Below are 13,155 nucleotides of genomic sequence, written 5' to 3' on the forward strand. Positions count from 1 at the left end.
TCTCTGCCAGATGAAGCCAGGAGCCAGACACACAAATTATTGTTCTTCCAAATAAGTAAATTAGATCAGGTTATTAAATCCTTCCTTGGACAGCTCAATAAAAAGGCACTGGAAGAACAGCTACACTGTTGCCTGGCCCTGAAAACATGAGATCTAAGACTGAAACAGGGAGAGGTTTAACAGTGGTGGTTAGACCAAGCACAATACCAGGTGTAAGGGCTGCACAGGTGCTGAAAAAGTGTGAGGCCAAGGGCCATGTGAACACTGGTTCAATCTCCCTCCCCCACAAGACAAGCGCAGAATCTCCAAAAATGGCACACTAAGGTAAGTGTGTGACCTGACAATCTGCTTTGTTTTAGATTTCATGACCTGTTGTTCTGAACGCCACATCCTTTGGGCTCAGGAGTTTTGTGTCTTGGTGGCAAAGTCTGTGGGAAAAGAATAACCCTGGTGCTGCCAAGCATTTGAAGTGTCTGGGATAAAAAGTGGCATGTGAGGGGCTGCTGACAAGCATCTGGACCGACAGAGGTGACCCTCTGCTGCTGACTTAACAGCTGACATTCTGCAGGCTGAAAGGAGATGACCAGTTTGCTGGGGAAGGAGGAGTTCAAAACATAACCAGAGATGAAAAGGTACTTCAGAAGCGCCTTAAGGCCCCAGCTGAGATCTTTTGAAATCCCTTTGTGCCAGACTGTCTGCAAAATGCACAGTGCAAGAGAGCCTCACACAGGGACAGCATGTGGAATAGGAAGGGAAAACAGGAAAAACAGCAGCTCCCAAACACCTCACAGGAAATCACTGTTATAAGCAGAAATGGAATGTTAAGTCTTAACCCCTGAGCAGTAGTTTGGTACCTATTTTGTCATGACCAGCACAGGCTGATGCTTGTTTCCAGATATTGATTAGAAGGCTGCAAAAAATCCTTTACAGGTGTAACTTTTTTTCTGAAAATATCAGCAGTTCTATTAACCAGAGATGATGGCCAAGCTGTGTGATTTGGGGGCAGGCATTCTCTGCCTCCTTGAAAAAGTGCCTTTTGGAAGGATGGCTTAACCAAGTGCCTGCCTGTCCAAAACAGCTCATGTAAGCTGAGTGCCAAGTGAGGAGAGGAGGCAGAGCCACACTTTGAGAAGAGTGATGCCCATTCTTGTGGCACCTCAAAAATATCAGCCCCGTATATGGCCTGAACTTCAGTGAGAGATGAAGCTGTCAGAGATGATTTAATTCTTGCTGAGTGCTCTTTGACTCCTCTCAGAGTCCCAGAATGAAGCTGAGGTCAGGGTCTGGGCGACTGCTGGCGGCTAGCCCTGTCACAGCTCTGGGGACAGCACCTTATAGCCGTGTAATGTGGATCAATAAATCTCACCATAGGGCTGATTACTTATCCCCATGTGCTGGGACTGCCTGTCTCCAGTGCTGAGGACTGAGATGAAGTACAATAACTGCATTGAAAGGAAAGGTGTGCCTTCTGTCCAGTAATTAATGTTTCCCTTCTATGTGCTCTTCCACACAGAATAGGCAGGATGACTTCATATTGAGCTGGAATATCCAAACCCATTGATGCCATTTCAAGAATGTGCAGCACTTGTTACAATCATGGCAAAATCAACACAGCTTTTATTCATCTCCCTTTTAGAGCTTGGGTTTTCAGTGGTAACTCTATCCCTGATTATTTTTGGTAGAGTAGCTCTCATCCGCCTTACATGCAAGCATTACGTTTGCTGCAGTCTAATCCTAAATCCATAATACAATAGAGGGAGGAAAGGGCCATCTTTAGGGAAGGTCTCCTAATCTATGTCAGCAAAGTGTTTGGGTCTATAAAGATGGTTGTTCATCCGAATATTGACATTGCAAATGATTAGCTTGGATTGAAAAAAGGGGAGTGTACTTTTGTAAGCATTTTCCTGGAATTGGTTCAGCTATTCAAGCATTCATTGGTCAGTAATAAAATTCTGATCATTTAATGCCTGCAGTAAATCAAAGGCTTTTTTTCTCAGCAGCAGCAGCTCAGATGTTATCCTTTTAAATGTTATAAATATACTCGCAGTAATGACTGTAACACCAGCTCCTTTATATACACAAAAATTAGCCTTGATGATCAATATTATTCTTTATGGGTTTTGAATTGAAATAAATTTAGAATTTTTTAAATATATGCTATCACAGCTCACTTATTCATATAAATCTTACAGCTAAAAAGGGATATCAGTTTGTCTCATCCCTTGTACAGTTTCCTTAGCGTAGCTTGTTCAAATAAGCATATCTCACACTTGCGTTATAGGACCTATGTGTTCTGTGGTCTTTAGGTGGCTGTTTTTAGCAAGCCCCTTACAGTGAGACAATAATTTATCATTTTCCCTGTTGTGACTAGCTTATCCCAAAATTTCTGCTTGCTGCGTTGACTCCACCAAGGTGATGGTTCCTTGAACCCCTTTCATTTAAACTTGGAGACAGGTGAACTTCTTTGATACGCTGTAATCTTGCTCAAGTCTAACTGCTTTTTTTCTTTAGATGTTCACTTATTCTGCACCAATGGCAAGACACTAACTGATTCCAGAATACTCAAAATTTATTCCTGTTTTTTTGTGGTAGGGGATCGATATTGTTGTACATCTGCATTCCCCCAGTCAGGGCTTTCCATTAACAAATCCAATGAAGGTTCCAAGGCTGCATGACTGCACCACCAAGCAGTGGGGACTTTTCTTTCAGTCTAGGCTGCTTCAAAATTTCTTATGTCATGTGGGCATAAAGCATCTTAGCTATGAGTTTGGGTTAGCTCCTTTACTCAGAACAATGGCTATAGAATCACTAAATTTTCTCCAAGTTATAGCAGAATCAAAGGGGAGACCTGCTCTGTTTCCACCCTGTATCCCAGAGCAGATACTAGTTGTATGGTGACTTTTGCCTTGTGGAAGCTTTTTCCCACTTAACTAATTTCCTCAGTGTAACAAACCCATATGATTTATGGAATAGTGATTGTAACTTTCCTGAAATTTTACCATGCAGAACTGTATTCAGAATTTACTCTGCGGAAAGAGTTGTGTGCAGAAACTCATGGTGCCCTTCTAGCACTATAATCCTAGGCAGCCTAGGGAAATTTAGGGAAAATTTCAGGATGGAAAAGTGCTGCTAGTTGTGTTAAATCCTATTAAAAAGCAATACATGGAGAAACAAAGTTTAAATAAGGTGTGGAAAAACTGCTTCAGAGAGAATTTGTTGGTTTATGTAGTCTTTATTTTTACCACTAAAGCTACTTTTGTTTTGTTGCAGACTTGCCTTGTAAATATTGTCAGGAAGGAGTAAGAAAATAGTGAAATGATCCAAGCCCTGAATGAATGCCTTTAAAGTTATAATTTCCTTTCCTTCAGTTGATTATCTCTGGCAGAACTGTAAGGAAAGCTCTATCCCATTAAATATCAGAAAATCCATAGTGGACACTTGCTAAAGCCAAATAGATATTTTCAAATATCCCCTAAATTTTGCTGATGAACTCATGCTATTTTGTTAGTAGATATTTCTAGAATAGATGACATCTGATGATGATGATTCTAGAACAGGTGACATTTTTATCTATACATATACGTGTACATGGACATTATAAACATCTGTCTCAGTAGGTAACAGTGGAATTTACTACATTCATTTCTGGTTGCTCCTCTGGGGCTCTGGAATTTCAGGATCTGATATCTGCTAATAGGGAATTTCAGGATCTCTTGTTTCAAATGCTGTTTTAAATAAAACAAAAAAAGGAAAATAAGAAAGCAGCAGCAGCACTTACACAGGACATCACAATAGCAGATTAAATATAGACATGGATTACAGAGCCATTGTTTTCACTCCTGCTAAATAAGACAGTACACTTAAAATGGAATGCCACTTGACCTTTTGTGTCTCGTCAGTCTGTGGCTGTATTTAACTGATGCAGGGACAAAACATTTTTCCCTGGAAGTGTCCCCTGCTGATATGACGATCGCTGCTGCTGGGTCACACCATGCTCAAGAGGCAGAATCCCGGTACTCCAGAGCGCACCAGGGGTCTCGCAGCCGATGGAGGAGCTCTGCCCATGTCTCACAATGACTCACGCTCTTTTTTCAACTTGTCTCAGCTGGTGCTCTCTGCTGGCCAAATCAAACCTTCACCAGCGCTCAAACATTCAAAAATCACGTACTTTGAAGTAGAGATTGTTGATGTGCAAAGCAAGAAGCAGATCTGCATTGTGGACAAGGTGAGTGTATTATCCCAGCACGCTGGGGCTGTGCCTGGTTCTCGCAGTGCCAGTTCAGGGATTCTGTTTTCAGTGTGGTCTTACTCTGTGGTAGAAGTACTTTCATTCCTTTCTCTGGGAGACACTAGGAATTCCTTGTGAGTCACAACCCTGGGCTGGTCTTCTACAGAATTTTTACAAATAATCCTGCACTGGTTTGTTTTAGACCTCCTGGCAGCTCTGTGGACTCAAAGTTATGTCCTTAGGCTGACTCTTGACACCTAGATTCCAGTGCCTGTTTCAGAGCACAACATTTAAACATTTGTTTCAGAATGGATACTCATTTTTATTACATTTGTAAAGCCTACCATCTCTGCAATGCTATCAGTACTTGCTGGTACCTAAATGTATTCCTCTGTGCTCTGCTTATTAGAATGGATCTGGTAATTTTTAAGATTTTTATTTTAAACAAAGGGTCTTAGCTAAAAGAGGTGTTTTGAGTTTTTGTTTGATTTGTTTTAATAATGTGAGTAAAAAATTATAAGCTACAGCCAGATTGCATAAATAGGATAAGAGGACTGGCTAGGACAGAAGTTTATGAACCCATAAATATCAGCTAAAAAATGCTTCATAAATATTTTCATCACAGCTTTTGTGATTCATTGTCCCTCAGTGAAAGAGTTGGTCTCTTGCATACCATGAAAATGGGAATCCTAATCTATTTAGCCTATGGAATTTTTTAGTAAATTAGTAGAGTTTTGAGACTTACTGTTTTTCTAGAAAAAAATTCCCTTATCCTCATTGGCAACAGCTGGAGCAGGTAGATAAGTTTGCTTCAAATGTTTAATTTAATGCCTTTGAAATATGCTGGGTGGAATACTACCAGATTTCCACTGTTCTTGGTCTTTGAAAGGGTGGTTTTGTAATTTGTGTGCTTAGTTAAAGGTAAATGTCTCATTTGTTTGTTCTTCATGGGGCAAAATATTTTTTGCTGTTTATTTTTTTTTAATCTAGCCAAAAAGGAAACATGTACAAATTTGTCAAACAAATAGGATGACTATTAATAACAATTTTGATGGTAGTGTTCACATTATTAAGTGGTATTTACACAGTTGTTAGCTTATCTACATACATTTAGAATTAGGTTTTGATCAAAAGAAAGACAAATCTGTTTCTTACCCTGAGCTTTCCTATGATGTCATTAAAAGAAGTACAGTACAGAAACAGCACTAAGCAAAGAGCCATAGTTCAAGAATCCTTCCATGATGCATGCTGCTGGGATGATACCAGCCCTGTGTTTTAATCTTTGTTCTGAGTTTTTCTCGCCCTGAAGATTTTCTATACCTCCTCCAAACCATGGCCCCTGCTCCTGTGGCGGTGTAAAGAGAGACATGAGTGGTGATTGCTAAGTACTCTTTATTCAGAGGTAAAATACACACAGGGTAACAATAACAACTGGAAGTATCCGCTCAGAAACAGAAATATATGTTAAATTTACATGGCCAGCAGCATGGACTTTCCAAAAAAATATTTTTGGCACCATACCAAGGGATTGATACAAGTATAGTACAAAGCTGAGATTTCCAAGACAGCCTGAAGAATTTGGTTTCTGAATGCTCATTCACCTGTCTGTTTAAGTCCCTTTATTTGCTGTGATAATCCCTTCCTAAGTCAACCCTGAATATACAGAAGTTGAGTTCCTTGCTTCCATGAACCCTTGTTAGTATTGGCGAACTTAATTTCTGTTGGTTATAAGAGCAAATAGGAGACTGTTGTACCAGATTATGCATAATATTCTGTTTAATTAAATAGAAGCAGTACAGGCCCAACATGACACTTCTAATGCCTGTTTTCTGTTCGTGAGATAGTTATGATTAACTTAATTTCTTGAGTTCACATGTAATAATTGCTTGCCAGAATAGGAGAAAATAGGAACCATAGACTTTAAAATGTATGTGTTTAGACTCTTATTGCATATTGCTAGTGGTTTAGAATATTATTATTAAGCAAATGCATTTATAATATTCTCAGATTAATAAATCTAAAGGAGAAATAGTATTATAATGGCAGAGAGAAGAACCCTTTCTTTCCCCACCCAACAAAAACTCTGGCAGAGTGATTTAATGCTTAATGCTCTGTGGTGAAACACCAGGAGCTGCTTCTAAGAGAGTGAGTTTCTATGAGATTCTTGCATGTGCCTATGAATCCCATTCAGATTAGTGGGAGCTCTGTAAAGTCTGCAAAATTATGGTACATTTAGCTAGTTCTGGTACTTAGCAAGAAATAATTTCCTGTATGCAATGCAGAATCAGGAAGGTATAAAAGGTGTGTTTGGCTGTGTCATCTTGAGAAATCAGTTGGCATCAATCCAAAGTTTTGAATCCAGCACAAATAATTTCTGAATTAATTCTCCATTTGTAAAAGGAAAAAATTGCATTATTTCTTTTGCTTTTCTTATCTATCTTATACTTTTGGGAAGGATCAGCCATGTATATTAAGTAGTTAAGTTCTTAATTGTCTTCAAGGAACAGAATAAATATGTATTTGTTTTTTAAGCCTTTAAAACATTTACATCACATCATATTGCAGGCTTTTCTACAACCAGGAAAGGCAGAAAAAAATACTGAAAGAAAGCAGAAGAAGAGAAAAAACCCAGACATTTTGGTCCCACAGTCATCTCCTGCAGGAGCTGGGTTTGGAGAAAAATTACCTAATCTTGCAAAACTTAAAGTTAAATTCACACAAGTCAGCAACACTGGCAGTTTATTTTGCACATGCACGCTGTGAACATGAAATTCTTTATAGGAGTATCATTTCTTTTATTTAATATTGTCAACTTTCTCTGGGGACTTTCTCTGCTATGGATATGACATTATGCAAGTAGTTTGGCAAACACAAGCTTTTCCAGTGAGTTACTTAAAGAATTTAGAAAAGAAATAATAGCAGTGTGAGATTTTTTTTCTCAGACTTGCTCTTGAAATTAATTCTGAGGTGATATGCCATTGAGAAGGGATTTCTGATCTTGGGGCATGGGGAAGAATTACAAACCAGCTTCAGTTTGTTTTTTTTTTCTTGGTTATTCTACAAGGTGTCCTCAAACTAGGGGAAGTCTCCAAGCAGGGAAAGTTATTTAAACTTAGGCTACAACTATCCTTAAAAGCAGTATATAGGTGCTCAGAGGAGGTGTCTTGGGACTAGGCACTGAAGTTTTGAGGAGGGTACAAGCAGCCTCCTGCTCCGCACACTGCCCATGACAGAACAAGAGTCCAGGTGTCTGGGCCAGCTTACAGGACAACCTCCTGGGTTTTTCTTCCTTTTGTCCCTACTCCCCAGGGAGGCAAACCCAGGAGAGGATGTCTCTGAGCAGAAAGATCCTTACCCAAGCAGTCAAAGGCCTTACAAGAGCTGGTGCCGGAAAGCCACAATTAGGAAAATTTAGCCAAGAAATTTGACCCATATTATTACAGTCAAGGGATGGTGAGTAAGAGTTGAGTGTTTTGTGGGCCAGTCTTCAGCTCTTTAACCCTCCCAGCAATACTGAATTTGTGTGAAGATATTCTGTAGCTGAAATGTGACTCATCCAGGTTTCTTGCTCAATTACTGAAAGAACTATTTAGCAAGGGGAAATCTCTTTGGCCTATGTAAAACAGCAGGTGAGCCTAGATGATCAAAAGTCTCTTTTTTTTTCCCAATTTATTAATTCGTATGGATGAAATTCCTGTCTCTTTGTAAAGAGGAAAGCATGTAATCAAAGATTTCTTATAAGAAATATTTTTAATTAAAAAGCATCACAAAATGTCTAAGGATTTTGGCTTCTGTGTTGCTTCCAAAAAGCAACAGAAAACAGCAGAACAAGCAAAAATCATCAACTCTTATAAATGAAAGAAAACAATTCATTTTTGTACTTTTTAACAAATAACCCACTTTTTTTTTGCTACCCACACTTATGAAAAATGCGTGGCTACTCAAAAACTGTTTTACTCATACATGTTCCAAAAGCCTGATGTAGGTTGCTTTTAAAGTTATCGATGTGCAGTGATTTGATTTATAAATGCTGTTAAGGCAACTCATAACTGTTACTTTTATAGCATTCACTGTATAATATTTTTTTCTTCAAATTAACTTGTAGTAAAATGTATTTTCCCACAAACATAGTGCAACGTAATTAACTTTGCATGAGTTGCTTTTAAGGCAGAAAGTGTTACACAGTACAGTTTTTACAGAATAAATCACCTCTGGGGAAACCAGCAGAGAAAGCTTTTTCCCGTCAAAAGCCTCAGAGCTCAGTAGTTTTGTGCGGTATGATTTTGCAAGTTAAGCTGTAAACAGAGGTGCAAACTCAGGTTTTGGCTACTGTGAAGTGATGCTCCCCCTTTTCAGAACACTTCCTAAAGGCATGCAAAGGAATCCTGCTTCTTCAGATGTGCAGGAAGGGCCTCTTTCCTTGATGTGTTGCAAAGATAATGGAGGCTACTTTCCTAATGTTCCTTAGACCAGCTCTCCATCCTCTACCCAGTGCCTTCTCCCACTGAAATCTCTTTGTAAAACCCAGTTAGTGATTATCGAACATTTATGGTTCAGCGCAGAGACTGGAGGAACTTTTAACCGTATGTTTGTGAGTTGTAGGCATTGTTTGCTGTGCAATGCCTACAATGAATGTTGTGAGAATACTGTTATTTTTAGGGAAATAAAACGCCTTGCAGAGACACAAGTCTATGAATCAGCCCCGTCACTTGTACATACTCAACACCTCTTGCAGTTAAATATCACAGTGTGTGCATCACTACATCTTTTGCCAAAGACGTATTAGGGCTGATTCTGATTGCTCTGAAAGGCCTGTTTTTCTCTGAAGGAGTTCACAAGTTTTTGTTGTTGTTGTTGTTTGAAAAGCACCTGAAGAAGCAGTGTCTCTATACCTGCATGTTATGGCTTAACAATACAATGAATTTCCACTGGCATGTCAGCAAAGCCATTTGCATGCAGAAATGCTGCCTCTGGTATCAGAAATCTCTTACTCCCACCTGTGCGCTGCTGCTCTGTCACAGAAAGTGAACAGCCAAGGAGAAAGTCATCACTGTCTCTCTTTTGCACAGTCAGCTCTAGCAAATAAAAATAACTCCTCACATCATGGCTTGGAGGTTAGACATACCACATTCATTTTAGGTGAGCACATGCAGTCATTAAAGTAGGCAATGAAACTGCAAAGGAACTCTCTGCAGTATCAGAACATTGCCTCTAATGTCAGATACTTCCCATTAGCCTCATTCTAGGGAAGAAAAGTAAAGTCCTTTCCTAGGAGAGTTTAATACTTTCATGGCCATTTTAAGTATTTTTCCCCCTAAATCTTTCACTTCTAATATTTCACTTCAGAGGACTATATATTCTTCTCTGCAGAGAATGAGCAGAACCTGTGACCATCCACAGCAGAGGATTTTTATCATGATTTTTCTTATTCAAGCAATCTATCATTAGTGCCATGGGGCTGAATAACCAGCTGTGTCAAAGTAGGGGGCTTCCATAGTGAGATATGGATGCTGAGTCCCACATAGCAGCAATTCCCACAGCAAAATGGCTGAAGGAACACAGACACAAAAATAGCTGGATGTAGGCTCATTGCTGTGGGAATCCTTTTTTTACCTCCTTTTGGAAGGAGGATTTCATGGTGTCTTGTGTCTTTCACTGCATGTGTTCAAAGCATCCAGCACAACGGGGATCTGGTCCCTGCTGGGGAGCACAAAGAAAAACTACATTTTTAAAATCTGTGCCTTTTCTTGCCTGTAAGAATTGAATCTTATGCCCAGCCCACAGTGCTGGAAGTGATGACAGTAGTATTTTCTTGCCCAGTTACTACTAATACCTAGTAAAGTAGGTAAACATATTCAAATTCTGTTGTAGCAATGCATGACACTTATTTCTTCCTGCTCCGTTAGAAATTCACATATTTTTAATGTCAATATAGCCACGGATGGTTTCAGATGAAAAGAGGCAACTATACATATTACTTTTTGCTTGCTGAGAGATGGCTTTTTAAATGGAATACCTCGAGAAATGGCCTTTGATTTTTCTCTAAGAGACAGACTGAGGAGTGGAGAAGCTGGTAACTTTAGGGCATTTAGCATTTGCAAAGGGATAATTTAAAGAATTACAGAAGCTGCAACAGATGACTAATGCTTCAGCCTGATACTAATCAAAGCTTAGAAGTGCCTTTAAATGACAGATTTTATACATCTCTTATTTTAGATTAAAAAAAAAAAAGCCTAAGCCTGGGGGAAGAAGTACAGAAGTGAATATAATAAATATTCAAAAAAATTAAAGTTGCATTCAAAGTTCAGCAAAAACAAGAGTGAATTTGTGAGACACTGATGGTGCTCCAACTCTTCCTGAACATTCTGGCCAGCAGCAAAAGCCAGTTATGCCACCAGAGCAGTGAATAGTGCCAAAATTGTATCTGTAGAGACAAATCCCCAACCAGTGTGGAAATGTCCTCTTTCCCACCAAAGTTACAACATTTTACCCCAGCCACACATTTGCCTTATTGTATCAGAGATAATTCAGAGATTATTGCAAATTATAAATGTACTGGAGCAATACAAGGCCATAGGGAGCAGTAGGAATTTTATTAGTCTAATAGTTAACAGCACAGCCCATGATGGAAAGTTAGGTGCATAATGGCATCTCTTATAGGCATTATTAGCATTAAAATACTCCTGCATATGATTTATTGCTCTCTCAGAACATGCTCCAGGTTCTTTCTGAAATCCGACGTGTGATTCTTCACAAAACACCTGAGCCATATAGTCATGGATCTGTAAATACCCAGGAGTATATGTTAATGCTATTATTATACCTGCCTATGTTTAAGCAATTTTGGATTTTAAAAAGTCCTTTACATGCAAGTTTTTCTTCCTTAACAGCTACATTTCTTGTGTTTCAAGAAATAAAATTGTGGCAGTCAGAGAACCTCTACCAAAAATACAACAAGCATTTCTTCATTGCATTTGGTATTGAATAATGAAAAGTACTTGGATTTCCAACAGACCTGATGCTGCCTGGTTGTTCTCATACATCACCCTCATTTTCCATTCCTTTCTGCTGCTTCTCAGCTTCCAACTTCCCTCCACGGACCTGCCTCATTAGCCCTGCTACTCATAGAATCACTTGTTTTGCCAAAATACATTCTTCTGTGAATTCACTTTTAAATTGATTGATCTTTTGGCTTTTTTCACTTCATGCAGTGCCCCAAATAGATTGTGACCATCTTGTGTTAAATATTGGTTGAGCTTCTTGGGTGCACTTCTTGGTTTTTAATTTTAGCAGTGTGTGTAAATATATATATATATTAAAAAAAACCCAAACAAAAATCTATACAGCCATTTGATAGAAAAGGGAAGACAAATTCAGAAGTTCCACTTCCAAGTTCAGCTAAGCCATATGCTGTATCTGTGCTAGAACTGGCAATCAAAATCCCAACAGAAAACCCCCCCACCACACTAAGCCTCACTTTCTTCCTGAGAAGTATGGGTCAAAATTACTGTTTATTATTATTTATTATTTATACCTTATTCAATAAAACAGTACTATATTTATTTATTATAAAATATTTTAATTTTAAAAAAAATATTTTATTACTTTTGTTTTACATGACTTATTTTTTTTGTTAACTATTTTGTTTTTAAGTGCATATCCCAAATGTTGTTTTCTTTGAAAATGACAGTGGGAAAAAAATGAGTCTTGAATTTTTGATGAGGTAGAATTTGGGAAAGATTGCATTACAAATTAGTTTTGAAATATTTCAATCTGTTATGACACAATAAATATTTCAAGTTCAGTTTATTTTACAACTTAATAGTGCATTTATTTGCATATCATTTCCTATTGGGTTATTTTCAATGATGAGGGCCATGTGCTATATTATTTTACACTGTCATGATAGATGTGTCATAAAATGATACAGAAGTAATGAAAGTTCCATACAGATGAGAAATCAAAAGTAATGAATATAACACAACAAAATGAATTCCCAGCATGTGCCAGAAGCAGAGTTTTTATAAATTTCTCTTCCATTTTTAAAATTTGAAGGCAACACAAATTTACACATCCAGGGTTTTCCCAGAAAAATTCCATTTCCCTGGTAGAAAAACGTTGTGACAGAGGCTTCCTGACAGGTTCTGTTGTTCGGCTGGCTGAGGTGAACAATAACCTTACTCAACTCCCCTTAATAAAAGGTCAGAGGGCATGGGGATGTACCAATCTAGTCAGATTTGCTCAGAAATAGGTGTACGTGTTGAATTCTGCTAACGAATAACATTGTCTTTACTTCCACTCTCACCTTTACCAGAGAGAGAAAAAGCTCTTTTTGGTGTCTGACACTTTTTCAGGCAATTTCTTGTAAAGAGAGAGTTTTTTTTTTTTTTAATAGAAATACCCAGCTAGCAGTACAAAACCAATCAATCATCTTTAGAGACAAACTTGGCTGGTATAAATTGACATGACTGCAGGCAGCAAGCATGTGGTTATGTGTATTCTTAGCTAATTTGGCCCATAATCACTGGAAATATTAGTCAGTCAGATTATCTCATATGCCAAGGTTCATGTGACCAGATAATAATCTGGAAGATGGCTCAGTGAGACAGTCCTTACGTATGTGTGCTGGAAACTACCTCAGCTCAAACTGTAACCCAAACATCTCCTGCTTCTGGAAAGGCTGGATTGAGGTCACAGCCAGCTCTTTGGTAGTCACTTCACTGCAGTCTACTGAGTAAAATACTGGATTCTAGACAAAGTCTTTGTGTAGCTGCTGACAGCACTTGTCTATATGCAGTTATCTTTATGTCATTCCCATGGTGAGATCATTTATTTATATCTCTTTGGTCATGACCAGCACACTGGTTCACCAAGAGAGCAGTGTGGGACACACTGGGAAATCTTAAAGCAAAACAGTGCCCAATTTT

The 13,155-nt window shown here is 38.5% G+C and overlaps 1 protein-coding gene and 1 long non-coding RNA gene across 2 annotated transcripts in view; one reads left to right on the forward strand and one right to left on the reverse strand.

Annotated features, from left to right (window-relative positions):
• The first annotated feature begins 3,991 nt into the window (after window positions 1-3,991).
• TECRL (trans-2,3-enoyl-CoA reductase like) overlaps window positions 3,992-13,155 on the forward strand; it is a 58,703-nt gene continuing 49,539 nt past the window's right edge. The window contains exon 1 of the mRNA XM_063422690.1: window positions 3,992-4,225. Within this exon, the coding sequence (XP_063278760.1) occupies window positions 3,992-4,225 (234 nt within the window). The remainder of the gene's footprint in view (window positions 4,226-13,155) is intronic.
• Window positions 10,865-13,155, reverse strand: part of LOC134564077 (uncharacterized) — a 254,863-nt gene continuing 252,572 nt past the window's right edge. The window contains exon 6 of the long non-coding RNA XR_010083467.1: window positions 10,865-11,010. This is a non-coding gene — a long non-coding RNA (uncharacterized LOC134564077). The remainder of the gene's footprint in view (window positions 11,011-13,155) is intronic.

The sequence above is a fragment of the Prinia subflava genome, chromosome Z (genome assembly GCF_021018805.1).
Source record: "Prinia subflava isolate CZ2003 ecotype Zambia chromosome Z, Cam_Psub_1.2, whole genome shotgun sequence".
Taxonomy (NCBI): Eukaryota; Metazoa; Chordata; class Aves; order Passeriformes; family Cisticolidae; genus Prinia; species Prinia subflava.